General features: G+C 48.4%; 1 protein-coding gene across 1 annotated transcript in view; it reads right to left on the bottom strand.

Annotated features, from left to right (window-relative positions):
- The window catches only part of CHRNG (cholinergic receptor, nicotinic gamma), a 46,083-nt gene that overhangs the window by 28,126 nt on the left and 4,261 nt on the right, over positions 1-13,696 (bottom strand). Inside the window, exons 2-5 of the mRNA XM_015407832.1 lie at positions 10,894-11,033; positions 6,794-6,838; positions 3,620-3,729; positions 2,530-2,685 (exon numbers count right to left, since the gene is read on the bottom strand). Coding sequence (XP_015263318.1) covers positions 2,530-2,685; positions 3,620-3,729; positions 6,794-6,838; positions 10,894-11,033 — 451 coding nt within the window. The remainder of the gene's footprint in view (positions 1-2,529; positions 2,686-3,619; positions 3,730-6,793; positions 6,839-10,893; positions 11,034-13,696) is intronic.

Here is a 13,696-nt window from a genome sequence, read left to right as displayed (position 1 = left end):
AAGAAAAGAGAGGAGGGGGGAGGGAGGGAGGAAGGAAGGAAGGAAGGAAGGAAGGAAGGAAGGAAGGAAGGAAGGAAATGATAGTGGGGGTGAAAGGAAAGCAAGTCGAAGGGAAGACCAACCAGGGAGGCATGCCTTCCTTTCACTTCCCCAGCCAACAAGCTGGGAACCACACAATATCTGTGAAAGAACCACATGTGGCTCGTGAGCCACAGTTTGGCCACCCCTGGCCTAGAGCATCCCTGACCAGTGTTTGTCCAGCCGTTGCTTGAAGACTGCCAGGGAGGGGGAGCTCACCACCTCCCAAGGCAGCTGACTCTACCGTTGCACAACTCTGACTGTCAATCACCACTTGAGAAGTCGGGGCTCTGCGTCATTCATTAGCATACAAGTGGAAAGACAATGATGAAGGTTTATTGCCACGCAAATTGTTTGGGTTAGGCTGTGTTTTTAAGTTTTTGCTTTGGATATTTATTCACTGTATTAGCTGGTTCTTGTGACATGCTTGAATACGTTGTTATGTTGTTTTATTCTTTTATTCTTTTTAATATTTTTTTTTTTAAAAAAGGGTTTCCTAAGATCCAGCCGGTACTTTCCCGCCCTTAATTTAAACCTCTTCTTGCAAGTTCACCCAGAAGCAGGGCCGACTCATCAGTCAGGCACAGGAGGCACGGTGCCCAGGGGCCACGATACTTTTAGGGGCCCACAAAAACATTTTAATTCCTTTTTAAAATCAGGAGGGGAGAAAAACGAACTTTTTGGGTCGAAGAAAATGGTTCGGTTTTCTTCTCACATCAGGAAAAAAAGACCCGAAATTTTAGAGCCCATGAAAATCTATTAAATTTTGCCTAAAACAGAAATAAAATGTTGAAGTATTTAAAGTTATATCAGAAATAATTTAAAATATTGATATGATTATGGCGGGAGGGGCCCACGAAGGCAAGAGTGCCCTAGGGCCCACAAAAGTCATAATGCGGCCCTGCACAGAAGCTCTGTTTAACAAGACACCTTTTAAAATGAAGATATTGTTTAAAAATATTATCTTACACACACACCACTGACCTTCAGTCATGCAATGAAGATCCTTGTGCAGTTGGTGGCAACCTTGAAAAACTCTGCACCAGGCCCATAGCTACAGTGGGGCATTTTGGGGCCTTGCCCCCTTAATTATTCCTGCACCTTATTTATTTGACCTCCTATAAAATAAACCTTTTCCTTGTTGTTTACTCTGCCTGGTCCTCATGCCTATTATTCAGCCAAATAAGGGAGGTCTGAAGGTCTTGGGAGGGTGCTCTGGGCCTTCTCACGGGATCCTAAATCCAGTGTGGTGGCAGCATCAGGTGACACCCCACCTGAGCCATGACACCCCCAAACAAAAAAATCCTGGCTACCAGTAGGGATGTACATTTGGTTCGTCCGAACCAAATGCACCCTCGAAAATGGCCCATTCGGACCCCTTTCGGGCTGCTGCAGGCCGATTCAGATTCTCTGATTTGAATCGGCTTGCCGCCAAATTGCCGCCAAATTTCGGTGGCAATTCGGCCGCATTATATCCTATGGGCTTTTGAAGTCAATGGCGAAAACATAGGGTATATTCTGGGGGCTGGAGGGGAGGGGGCTGGAGGGGAGGGGGTTTGAGGGAGAGCCTCTCCCCAAGATACCAACCAAGTCTGAAGAACATTGGACCAGGGGGTCCAATTCTACGGGCCCCCAAACAGGTTGCCCCATCCCCTCCATTGTTCTCTATGGTGGGGAAAAAGTAACTTATTGATGATAACCCAATAGCTGTACTGTTGTTAGTTACTCCGCATACAGTTCATGCAAATGAAGGATTCTGGCTACCTACTTGGTATTGTTTAAGGTGGGTATGGTTTTTACAAGTATAAATTGGCTCCTGTTGAGCATGTGTCTTTGGTTCAGAAGTTTAATAAAGAACTATGTTGTTATGAAAAGAGTTGCCTCGTCTCAATACTTAATATTGAAATTACAGCGGTGGTCCGCTCAGCGTTATTTATCGTCTATTATTTATTTACTTGTACTTTATTAGTTATTTCCAAGTTTTCCACTTGAGACTCGAGGTGGATTTCATGGTGTAGAATATTGTAATCAAATAGCATATGAGGTCTAATAACACAATTGGGCTAGGCTCACAAAAATTACAAAAATGCAAAAAAAAGAGAGTATCAAACATGCTGTGTCAAGCAATGCAGGAAAGGAACGTGGAGACCGCTGCCATAAAGTCTAGCCTCTGAAACTCTAGATATCAGCTGTAATTGCAGGAGATCTCCAGGACCCATCTGAAGGTTTACAGGATCGAGAACGGGGTGCAGAGGGAAATCTCAAAACCCAAAACCCAGGGCAAAATCCGGCCTGACCAGGGGGCTTTAATCTGGAGAGCTCACCCAGAGCGCGCCAGAAATCCCCAAAGGGAATCATGACTTCCTAAACAACGAAGCCACGCTTCCATCTCTGGCGCTTCTGACTGTGCCCAGCCACCCGGACCGCACAGGCAATCGTGCCAAGACTCACTGGAACACCATGGAGCAATTCTGCCAGTCGAAGGGGAAGTACGTGACGACGATGGAGCAGGCGCTGCGGTAGATGGCTGGGGGCAGCCAGTAGATGGACCCGTCTGGAGACACCAAGACGTTGGTGTAGAGTGTGATTTCAAACACCCCGTCGATACTGCACGGAACAAGAGGAGAAAGGTATTAGGAAACCTGGCCGTCCATCAGAAGGAGATTTATTTATTTGTTTGTTTGTTTGATTGATTGTTTGCCTAATTCATGCCCGCCTTAGTGCCTCTGAAGGTGGAGGTTCCCCTCAGTTGCCATGGCTAGTAGCCACTGATCGACTTATCCTCCAGGAATCTGTCTAACCCCCTTTGAAAGCTGTTTATTCCTGTGGCCATCACGACATCCTCTGGCAGCAAATCCCGCATTTCCATCCCTCTCTATGTAAAGTGGTATTTCCTTTTGTCCGCCCCGAACCTACTGCCCATCAGTCTCACTGGATACCCTCGAGTTGTAGTCTTTTGGGAGAGGGAGAAAAAAGTTCTCTTTCACGAGTCTCTCCACCCCGTGCATCGTTTTATCGAACTCTATCATGTTTCTTTCCCCCCCTTAATCATCTAAACTGAAAAGCCCCAGGCTCTTCCGTCTTTCCTCATACGTGAGGTGCCCCAACCCCCCTAATCATTTTGGTTTCCCTCTTCTGTGCCTTTTCCAGCAGTGATTCTGATTCTGGTCCCAGTGATACCGGCTGGGGGAGGGAGAAGAAGAAGAAGAAGAGATTGGATTTATACCCCGCCCTTCACTTGGAGTCTCAGAGCGGCTTACAAACTCATTTCCCTTCCCCTCCCCACAACAGACACCCTGTGAGGCAAAAGAAGAAGAAGAAGAGATTGGATATATCCCCCGCCCTTCACTACCCAAAGGTGTCTCAGAGTGGCTTACAAACTCCTTTCCCTTCCCCTCCCCACAACAGACACCCTGTGAGGCAGGTGGGGCTGAGAGAGCTCTTGACAGAAACTGCTCTTTTTCAAGGACAGCTGTGCCAGAGCTTGTGACTGACCCAAGGTCACACCAGCAGCTGCATGTGGAGGAGTGTGAGCACTGACTTGTTTTCCAGGATGATGTCCGGCAGCCAGACAGAAGTGGAGGGGATCCGGAGACGCTCGATACCATCGTGGGCATCCGGGTCCCACTGCAGGCGGTAATCGCGCCATTGCTGGCAACGAGAAAACGGAGGGGAAATATCCACAATACAACATTGCTTGTGTCCTGACAAGGCAGGGCCGGCGACCTCAAGAGGTAAGGACACCGGCCTCCAGGTGATTAGAAAACAGTCCGGGGCAACCGTAGCGTATTTACAAAGGGAATGTCGCTCTTTTATAGATTTTCAACAAACAGATTAATATTAATACTAATACTAATACGTTTCTGTACATCCGTGCAAGTGTAAATGTCAAGAAACGATTCCACAGTGTTGACCAGCACGGTCCAATATTTATTCATTGATTCGATTTTGATCCCGCCCTCCCCGCCGAAGGCAGGCTCAGAGCGGCTTACAATAAAGTTTAAAATATATTAAAACCCACGTGCTTATAGGGTAACGGTAAAGGTTTCCCTTGCTCGAAAGCCAGTCGAATCCGACTCTAGGGTTGCGGTGCTCTTCTCTGTTTCAAAGCTGAAGAGCCAGCGCTGTCTGAAGACGTTTCCATGGTCATGTGGCCGGCATGACTAAACACCAAGGCGCACGGAACGCTGTTCCCTTCCCACCGAAGTGGTCCCTATTTATCTACTTGCAATTTCTTGCTTTCGAACTGCTAGGTTGGCAGGAGCTGGAAGCAGAGACAGGAGCTCACTCCGTCATGCGGCACACTCGGGTCTCGAACTGCTGAACTACCCACCTTCCACAGCCTGCAGTTCAGCGTCTTAACCACTTGAGCCACCGCAGCTTATAGGGTACAGCATCATAAATACAAAACACACCAATTCATAGTACAGAATAAAATGATAGAAAACAAAACAAAACTATTTATTTATTTATTTTATCACATTTGTATCCTGCCCTCCCCGCAAATCAAGTGCTGGTAACCAGTGTTCCCTCTAAGCTGAGTTAGTGTGAGCTAGCTCACAGTTTTTTAGCCTCCAGCTCACACATTTTTGCCTTAGCTCAGGAAGGATGGCTCCAAAGCACACTAAATTATGCAGCAGCCACATCGCTTGCTCACAACTTTAATGCCAGTAGCTCACAAAGAAGATTTTTTGCTCACAAGACTGCACAGCTTAGAGGGAACATTGCGATGGCGTCCTGGAGGCCATGATGGAATATGCCCGAAAACGGCCCCCGTCAACAGACGGGACAGCTAGCTCTTGATGTCAGTATAAGGGCCTCAACCGTTCAGTTAGCGTTGTTGGTGCTGTTGATGTTATTAGTGGGTGTTGTTAGTGGTGGCTCCTAATCGAAGGCCTGGTGGAAGAGCTCCGTTTCACAGTTCTAAATCTAAAGTTCTTGCAGACAGTAACTCTTCTTTAACCTTTCCCATGACTTTTGCAACCGTTTTGCCTTTACATGGCACTTTCTGCATCCTCTCCCCCCTCCCCTTACCACCTACATATCTCTGGCCAGTTTCTTCATACCCTCCATGCAGGGGTCATCTCCTGCAGGAGCGCACAGGAGCGGAGCTCTGGCAGTAGAGAGCCCAGGGGGCGGGCACATACAACAAGCTCCACCCCCTGCTCCCAGCAGCCCTCTGTCAGAATAAGAAGCAGCCAGGTAAATTGCAGAGCCCCCCCGGTCCAAAACAGTCCAGTGGCACCTTTAAGACCAAGGCTTATTCAGGTACAAGCTCTCCCTCCTCTGCGAGGACAGTTCTGCGCGTCTCAGCCCCCCAATAGCTAGCCATCCAAAACAGTCCAGTGGAGCCTGAGCCTTCTGTGTGCCTTCTGACACGCTTCCGGTGATGTCAGGGGGTGTGGCATATGCAAATGAGTTATGCTAATGAGCTCCTGCACCTCTTTGTCTACGAAATGACCCCTGCCTCCATGAATCTGACAAAGAGAGCCGTGTTTCTCGAAAGCTTATGCTACAATGCAGTTTGTTGGTCTTAAAGGAGCTACTGGGCTTTTCCCTCTCGTGCAGCAACAGACTAACACAGCTAACTCCTCTGGATCTATAACTCTTTTTCGTGTCTCTCGTGTACTAATATACTGGATTGTACACAAATAGCATAAAAGGTCACGACTCTGCAGACAGGCTGGCTGCGACACCTGTTTCATAAGGCTTCTTCAGAGCAGAACACGTATTGGCTCCGCGAATCCTTTCCTTTCCTGCTCAGCATTCATCTCTGCATGCTGTCTCTCTGCATGACGCTCACCCTCAGTGAAATCTTCTCTTACCCAGTTTTCTCTCTGTACGCTTTCTCTCAAAGACTTAGATAGCCTAGGGATTGTCAGACCCCCCTGTCCAGTTGCACTCAACAACTGTCTCTTGGCAGTGATAAGTTTATTGAAATGTATGCAAGATCCAGAAGGTTCTTGTTAGAACCAGGGGTCACTTCCTGCAGGAGCACACAGGAGCGGAGCTCTGGCAGTAAAGAGCCCAGGGGGCGGGCACAGGCAACAAGCCCCACCCCCTGCTCCCAGCAGCCCTCAGTCAGAGCAAGAAGCAGCCAGGTAAGTTGCAGAGCCCCCCCCGCTCCCCAGTATTACAGTATTATAGCTGGCTGAGGTCCCTCCCACCCTCCCAGAGGAGGGAGAGCTTGTACCTGAATAAACCTTGGTCTTAAAGGTGCCACTGGACTCTTTTGGACCGGGGGGCCGGGGGGGAGCTCTGCAACTTACCTGGATGCTTCTTGCTCTGACTGAGGGCTGCTGGGAGCAGGGGGTGGAGCTTGTTGCATGTGCCTGCCCCCTAGGCTCTTTACTGCCGGAGCTCCGCTCCTGTGCGCTCCTGCAGGAAGTGACCCCTGTTTTATTGTGTTTTAATGTTTAATGTTTTCAACTGAAATTGTATTTATTGCAATGGTGTTACCCGCCCTGAGCCCACCCGCGGGATGGACGGGCTATGAATGCAAATAATAAATAAATAAATAAATAAATAAGGAATATCCTAACCAGGACCTGGCAAAAAAAACAACCCCATAGCATACTCCAGGGTCCAAGGTAAGAGCATCCTGTCCATTTCATCCCACTGACTGAGTGCACCAGTACACTGTCTGTCATTTTCAAAGGCCAAACGATGCAAACCTAAAGGAAAGCTCGGGGGAAATCGTTACTTATTCACTTACCATCTCTACCCAGACGTTGGTGGTGAGGGCCTCCTCTCTCTCGTTCTAGGGGAAAGAAATGAGTTGACAGCTGTAATGCCACATCTCCCCTGATAGCCGCCTGCCACAAAGCACGCACACACACACACTCCGGAAAAGTGTCCTCGAAACCAGGCCCGTAGCCAGGATTTTGCCTCGTGGGGCAATTTTTTCCTCCGGTGGGGCTGAACGTCTCCGTGCAGAAAGAAAAGCCATTTAGCCAATAGGAAGCTGTTGCCAGGACAGATCTCTAAACAGCAAGCTGTGTCAGCCACTTGAGATGACGGTTCTCAGCTGCTGCAAGTTAATCCCTTCTGCCAGCCTGAGCAGCAAGTCGGAGAACAAGACGGCAGGTGGGGGTGGTGACTTCTGTAGTCCAGAAAGCTAATGCTTAGCCAGGAAAACTCTCTGAAAGGAGACCAGTTGCTTGGGACAGAGTAAGAAGGGATCCTAGAGGTCACCTACTCCAACCCCCTTGCTCAGTGCGGGAATGAGTCAACGACAGCACCCCATTCTGCTTAAAGGAGTGCACGCCGTTAAAAAAAAATATTTTAAAATGATTGAAAAAAGCATTGAGAGGAGAGATTTTTGTGGGGCTGTGCCTGTAAGAAAGGGGGCCGACACCCCCCCCCCAAGGCTGCACCGTAGCTACAGGCCTCCCCGAAACCCCTGTAAAAGGTGGCAGCTTAATGTTGGAAACAGGGGCTCCCCCTGTCTCCTGGCCTATATTCTGCTGGGCATCCCAGCATTCCTGTTGAGCATTCAGAACATCAGAACATCAGAGACGCCAATGTTGGATCAGGCCAAAGGCCCATCCAGTCCAACACTCTGTGTCACACAGTGGCCAGAAATACCAGTGCCATCAGGAGGTCCAGCAGTGGGGCCAGGACATTAGAAGCCCTCCCACTGTTGACCCCCCCCCAAGCACCAAGAAGACAGAGCATCACTTGCCCCAGAGCCCCTAGCTATACCTTGTGGCTAATAGCCACTGATGGACCTCTGCTCCATATGCTTATCTAATTCCCTTTTGAAGCCGTCCATGCTTGTAGCACCCACCACTTCCTGTGGCAGTGAATTCCATGTGTTAATCACTCTTTGGGTGAAGAAGTACTTCCTTTTATCCGTTCTAACCCGACCGCTCTGCAGTTTCATGGAGTGCCCACGAGTTCTTGTATTGTGAGAAAGGGAGAAAAGTACCTCTTTCTTTACCTGCTCTTTCCCATGCATAATCTTATAAACCTCGATCATGTCACCCCTCAGTCGTCTTTTCCCCAAGCTAAAGAGCCCTAAGCGCTTTAACCTTTCCTCATAGGGAAAGTGTTCCAACCCTTTTATCATTCGAGTTGCCCTTTTCTGCACTTTTTCCAAAGCTATAATATCCTTTTTAAGGTGTGGTGCCCAGAACTGCACACAGTATTCCAAATGAGGTCTCACCATTGATTTATATAGGGGCATTATTATATTGGCTGATCTGTTTTCAATACCCTTCCTAATAATCCCCAGCATAGCATTGGCCTTCTTTATTGCAGTCACACACTGTCTCGACATTTTCAGTGAGTTATCCACTACAACTCCAAGATCTCTCTCTTGCTCAGTCTCTGCCAGTTCAGACCCCATCAATGTGTATTTATATTTAGGATTTTTGGCTCCAATGTGCATCACCTTGCACTTGGCCACATTGAACCCCATTTGCCATGTTGACGCCCACTCGCCCATCCTTGACAGATCCCCTTGGAGTGCCTCACAATCCTCACTGGTTTTCACCACCCTGAACAACTTTGTATCATCCGCAAATTTAGCCACTTCACTGCTTACTCCCATCTCCAAATCATTAATGAACAAGTTAAAAAGCAGTGGACCAAGTACTGATCCCTGCGGTACCCCACTGCTTACCACCCTCCACTGAGAAAATTGCCCACCTACACTCACTCTCTGTTTTCTATGAACTAGCCAGTTTTTGATCCATAAAAGGACTTGTCCTTCTATCCCATGATTTTTGAGCTTACTTAGGAGCCTTTGATGAGGAACTTTATCAAAAGCTTTCTGGAAGTCAAGGTAAATAATATCTATTGGATCCCCCTTGTCCACATGTTTGTTCACCCCCTCAAAGAACACTAACAGGTTAGTGAGACAAGATCTTCCCTTACAGAAACCGTGCTGAGTCTGCCTCAATAGGTTTTGTTCATCTATGTGCCTACTAATTCTTTCCTTAATAATGGTTTCCACCAATTTACCCGGTATCGACGTCAGACTGACTGGCCTGTAATTTCCCGGATCTCCTCTGGAACCCTTTTTAAAGATGGGAGTGACATTAGCTACCTTCCAATCCTCAGGAATGGAGGCAGATTTTAAGGAAAGATTACATATCTTTGTCAGGAGATCTACAAGTTCACATTTGAGTTCTTTCAGAACTCTCGGATGTATGCCATCTGGGCCTGGTGATTTTTCAGTTTTTAAGTTGTCTATCAGTTTTAGGACCTCCTCTCTCGTCACCTCAATCTGACTCAGGTCTTTCAACACCCCTCCTGAAATCAGTGGTTCTGGAGTGGGCAAGCACTTCTCATCTTCCACAGTGAAGACGGAGGCAAAAAATGCATTTAGCTTCTCAGCCATTTCCCTATCATCCTTCAATACTCCTTTTACCCCTTGGTCATCCAAGGGCCCCACTGCCTCCCTGGCTGGTTTCCTGTTTCTAATGTATTTGAAGAAAGTTTTATTGTTGGTTTTTACGTTTTTTGCTATATGCTCCTCATATTCCCTTTTTGCCTGCCTGACCTCAGACTTGCATTTTATTTGCCATAGCCTGTGTTCCGTTTTATCAGCCTCACTGTGACTAGCTTTCCACTGCTTAAAGGAATTCTTTTTACTTTTTACAGCCTCCATTACTCTGTTTGTTAACCATGCAGGCTTTTTCCTATACCTTTTTGTGCCTTTCCTAACCTGCGGAATATATATTTTTTGAGCTTCTAGGATCGTAGTTTTAAATAGATCCCAAGCTTCCCCAATTGTTTTGACCCTTTCTACTTTTCCTTTCAGTTTCCTCCCCACGTGTCCCCTCATATCAGAGAAATTACCCCTTTTAAAGTTAAAAATGGTTGTGTGAGTCTTTTTGGCCAATTCTCTATTTGTACAAATGATGAACTCAACAACATTATGATCAAGAGGCATTGTCCTCTGCCTCTTAAGAACTACAGTTCCCAGGGCTCTCTGGGGTAAGGCCATGGCAGTCGAACCCCTCCTTCCCCAGGCTTCACCCCCAAAGTGGCCAGGTATTTTTCAACCCAGAGTTCATTAGACCCTGTAGGATCTAACCAGGAAATCCGCAGTGCTGGAACACTGGCATGTGGGCCCTGGGGGCAGGAGGGAATCGAAGAAGAAGAAGGAGGAGGAGGACGAGGAGGAAGAGGACGATGACTCTGTTCCCTTCCCCTCCCCACAACAGACACCCTGTGAGGTAGGTGGGGCTGAGAGAGCTCTGAGAGAACTGCCCTTTCAAGGACAGCTCTTGACAGAACTATGGCTTGCCCAAGGTCATCTAGCCAGGTGCAAGTGGAGGAGTGGGGAATAAAACCCAGCTATGAGAGTCAGTTTGGTGTAGTGGTTAAGTGCGCGGACTCTAATCTGGGAGAGCCGGGTTTGATTTCCCCACTCCTCCACTTGCACCTGGCTAGATGGCCTTGGGCAAGCCATAATTCTGGCACAGCTGTTCTTGAAAAAGAGCCGTTTCTGTCAAGAGCTCTCTCAGCCCCACCTACTTCACAGGGTGTCTGTTGTGGGGAGGGGAAGGGAAAGGAGACTGTAAGCCGCTCTGAGACACCTTCAGGTAGTGAAGGGCGGGGTATCAATCCCATCTCTTCTTCTTCTACCTCACAGGGTGTCTGTTGTGGGGAGGGGAAGGGAAAGGAGTTTGTAAGCCGCTCTGAGACACCTTTGGGTAGTGAAGGGCGGGGTATAAATCCAATCTCTTCTTCTTCTTCTTCTCTTCTTCTTCTTCTTATACACCAAAGTTGGAAGTTGACCACTACACCAAAGTTGGAAGGGACCTCCAGGGTCACCGAGGAGGGAGGGAACGGCTCCCTTACCAGCGAGATGAGGTTGGTGAGGGTCAGCTTGAGTGTCACGTCGATGATGTCCCCCTCCTCCTTGGCTGGGCGCAGGTTGCGCTTGTAGTTGGCCATCAGGTCTTTGAGGAGCTTCTCTTCCTGGTTCCGGCTCAGGACCACTGGGGGGAGAAGACGATCGGGTGTGAATTAGGTTGCCAGCTCCAGGCCGGGGAATTCCTGGAGGTCTGGGGGAAGAGTCTGGGGAGGATGAGGCTTAGGAAGAAGAGCGGGACCCCAGCAAGGCCATACAACCCACCCCTCCAAAGGAGCCGTTTTCTCTCCCCACCACCACCCTTTTGAAAGACTTTTATTTTCAATATAAGACAGAACAAACTCAAGCAAACAAACAAACACAAAGAAAAAGGGGGGAAAACATAAACACACAAAAAAACCCTATTCATTTGGGGGGTCAGAAGTATCTTCTTCTTATATCTATTACATTACCTACTACATTGTATCACTATGTAATAATCATAGAATCACAGAATCACAGAATGTTCGGAAGGGACCTTGCAGGTCATCTAGTCCAGCCCCCTCCACTCTGCAGGAGCAGAGCCGAAAGAGAGCCCGACAACATACCCGAAAGATAGTTGGCTTGTAAACGTCCAGTGAAGGAGCCTCCACCACCTCCCGAGGCAGACTGTTCCACTGCTCAACCACTCTGACAGTTGGAAAGTCTCTCCTGATATTTAGCCAGTAACAACTCCCTTATTTCCACCCATTAGATCTAGCCTTGCAATCCGGAGCAAGAGAGGATAGATCCGCTCCATCTTCTACATGACAGCCCTTCAGATATTTGAAGACTGCAATCGTGTTCCCTCTAAGCCTTCTCTTTCCCAGGCTAAACAGACCCAACTCTTTCAGCCTTTCCTCCTCAGACTTGGGTCCCAACCCTCTCACCATCCTGGTTGCCCTCTTCAGGACAGTTTTTATCACCATATATTTTTCTGTAGCTGTTCTGCATTATACAGAAGCATGGACGGCTTCAAGCATGAACGGCTTCAAAAGAGAATTAGATAAGCATATGGAGCAGAGGTCCATCAGTGGCTATTAGCCACAAGGTATAGATAGGGACTCTGGGGCAAGTGATGCTCTGTCTTCTTGGTGCCTGGGGGGGTCAACAGTGGGAGGGCTTCTAGTGTCCTGGTCCCACTGGTGGACCTCCTGATGGCACTGGCATTTCTGGCCACTGTGTGATACAGAGTGTTGGACTGGATGAGCCTTTGGCCTGATCCAACATTGGCATCTCTTATGTTCTTATGTTAACCCTAGGTCTATCAGTTCTTCTGGTGGTCCAACAATGGCATAGAGGCTGAAGACTTCATAAGAACATCAGAAGAGCCCTGCTGGATCAGACCAGTAGCTCGGGGTTATGACAGTGAACTGCAGACCGGAAGGTCGGTAGTTCAGCAGTTCGAGACCCAAGTGCCGCATGTCGGAGTGAGCTCCCGTCTCTAGTTCCAGCTCCTGCCAACCTAGCAGTTCGAAAGCAAGAAATTGAAAATAGATAAATAGGTACCGCTTTGGTGGGAAGGTCACAGCATTCCGTGCACCTCGGCATCTAGTCGTGCCTTCCACATGACCACGGAAACGTGTTCGGACAGCGCTGGCTCTTTGGCTTGGAAACGCAGATGAGCACCGCCCCCTAGAGTCATTTCGACCGGCTTCCGATCAAAGGAAACCTTTACCTTGACTTTTAAACTAGTAGACATCGCCCCAGCTTGTGGGTAGCAGATGCTCTATGTTAATTGTGAATTTTTCGAAATACTTCCTTTCGTGAGTCCCAAAACTGCCGCCAATGAAGTTCATGGGGTGAGTATCCAGAGAGACGGGGAGAAGTTATTTTCTTGGCTCGTCATCTGCATCAGCTTTTACCGCCTCTCCCCCAAAGCCCAGACCCCAACCGATACTCACCTCCGCGCCGTCTCAAAGCACCAACGAGGATTTAATTAGCCAGCCATTAGGCATTCCGCAAATAGTAATTGATTAATAATAAATAGGCCCCTTGGTTGTGCCGGCAATCTATCCCCGTCTAGTGCACAGATCATTACCTTGCTAATGATTTCCTTTTCTTGTTGTTAATCCTTTGCGTTATCAAATTATTAGCGTTCCAGGCCGGGGCTGGATCCAACCGGAAAGGGAAGCTGGTGGGAGAAGTGCCGGCTAATTGCTTTCATTAGGGGTAATTGCCACTGCTGGATGAAGGCGGGCGGCCACCACGGGGCTCTGAAATCGGCAAGATGCAGAGACTGGTGGGGAGGGGAGGGTATGCGGGGCCATCATCCCACACGCTTGCTAACAGATGCAGCCAACAGCTGGCCCCATTTAAGCCGCACTATCTGTCCACAGTCGTTTTTAAGGTCTTGGAGTCTTTCCGCCCTGAATGGCGGCCAAGACATTTGGCAATCTCTGCTGGGCAACGGGAGAAACGCTCCGCTGGCATCCATTTAAGGATGCCATCTTGCAGTGGAGATGTAGGGTTGCCAAATCCGGGTTGGGGAATTCCTGGAGCTTTGGGGGCGGAGCTTGGGGAGGTAGGTTTAAGGTCGGTGCTCCCTCTAAGCTGTGTCTCTTGTGAGCCAAAATTCTACTTTGTGAGCTACTGGCATTAAAGTTGTGAGCGAGCGATTTGGCGGCGGCATACATGAGTTTGTTCTCCGTCAGACTCATGCAGCAATCAGCTCCTCACAACTTTCTTGCAAAGAAGTAAAGTTGACTGAAACATTGAAGTATGCAGATTGTCTTTACACCTCTCAGAACTGGCAATAAGCCCGTGAAGCAA

This window comes from Gekko japonicus, unplaced genomic scaffold (assembly GCF_001447785.1).
Source record: "Gekko japonicus isolate JY-2015 unplaced genomic scaffold, Gekko_japonicus_V1.1 scaffold3318, whole genome shotgun sequence".
NCBI lineage: Eukaryota > Metazoa > Chordata > Lepidosauria > Squamata > Gekkonidae > Gekko > Gekko japonicus.
The sequence above is the reverse complement of the archived record's forward strand: the minus strand, read 5'-3'. Positions and strand labels throughout refer to the sequence as shown.